This window comes from Cibotium barometz, chromosome 18 (genome assembly GCF_041138505.1).
Source record: "Cibotium barometz isolate CiBa-2024 chromosome 18, ASM4113850v1, whole genome shotgun sequence".
NCBI lineage: Eukaryota > Viridiplantae > Streptophyta > Polypodiopsida > Cyatheales > Cibotiaceae > Cibotium > Cibotium barometz.
This window is the reverse complement of record NC_141063.1, coordinates 34,470,494-34,471,824: the sequence shown is the minus strand read 5'-3', so window position 1 is coordinate 34,471,824 and position 1,331 is coordinate 34,470,494. Positions and strand designations below refer to the sequence as shown.

The 1,331-nt window shown below is 39.4% G+C and overlaps 1 protein-coding gene across 1 annotated transcript in view; it reads right to left on the bottom strand.

Moving 5' to 3' along the window:
* Positions 1-745: 745 nt before the first annotated feature.
* Positions 746-1,331, bottom strand: part of LOC147629236 (uncharacterized) — a 1,833-nt gene continuing 1,247 nt past the window's right edge. The window contains exon 2 of the mRNA XM_086812491.1: positions 746-1,331. This exon is cut by the window's right edge and continues 97 nt beyond it. Coding sequence (XP_086668617.1) covers positions 1,282-1,331 — 50 coding nt within the window. The 3' untranslated portion in view covers positions 746-1,281.

The following is a 1,331-nucleotide window of genomic DNA, read 5'->3' as shown; positions in this document are numbered from 1 at the left end:
TCAAGCAAGTGTCGTACTAGTAGTAGATAGATAACTTGAATGTTGTGTGGGAGCTAGGTCAAGTGTTAAAAAATCTTCCTTTTATGTATTTTTTCAAGAGAGTGCATTTGTGTGCTATGTGTGTTGCCATTCGTCTCATTAAGCCCCTAGGTATCAAACTCGGGTCGTGTGGAACCCAACAATTCTACCAAGTTGAGCTACACACCTGTCGACTATTCAAAAATCTTTCTAATGTGTAGCATTGAGTGTATATCTATTATGAGATGAAAGCCATGTACATGACACTACAAGTTGAGGAATGATAAACATTCCCCAAAAAAAAACATATTAATGAGGTTAAGGGATTGATAACATTATAGCAAAGTGCTTCTCACAACTTTATCCTAGAAGGCTAGGCAAACAATAACCTAAGGGGAAGAGGACACACAAGGACACCCGAACCGTCTCAAGACAACATATCAAGGACCCATAGTATACCACGAATAGTGCAGTGCAAGAACACATTGTGAAAGATGATATATAACTTGAAATATTGTGAATGATGAATGATGGCCTTTCCTTAAAGCTCTGAGCGACACCTCCCTTTCAATGACTGCTTCAATGCCTCCCCATCAATGAATACATCAATGAATAAACATGAAGTATGACACCATGCTTTGAGCTTTATGCATGGCATAGAAGAACAAGAGTAGAGATGCTTTTGATTAAAATTGGAATCCCAATCGTCAGCTTAAAATGTCGTATTTTAAAAACTTAGGACCAAAACCTTACAGATCAGAGGTAGCTCTTTGTTTGCAATGTGCATGTACCAAAAGCCATGCATATATAAAAGGATAGACCATGTATGCAAAACCTTAATAGTAACTTGATTGCTTTGAAAACCTGAAGTACAATAAATGGGCATGTCATTACTAATGCAAGAACAAGGGCATCCCAGAAATCAGTGAAGCCAAACTGGTTTTACCCATTTCCTTGGCTCAGACACCTTGTGATGAACCATCATTCTTATGGACATCTGGTGATGTACCTTCTTTTGTTGACTCAACTGTGGACATCTTGTGATGTACCATTTTTGTTGACACAGCTGTGTCTTTGCCTAGGGTGAGACCAGATCAGCTGAGAACTGAACCTGGAAAGAGGTAGAGAACCCCACACACAACTTCATCCACATGTCCAAAGTGAGGTCACAAAACTCAGACATTCTGAACATACTGCCGCTTGATGTTGATGTAGCTTGGGCTTTGACAGGCCGTGGAAATTGAAAAAGATTATGATCAGCACTCAACGGAATCTCATCCGGAGTATTTGTGAATACTTGTTGTTGCTGTTGT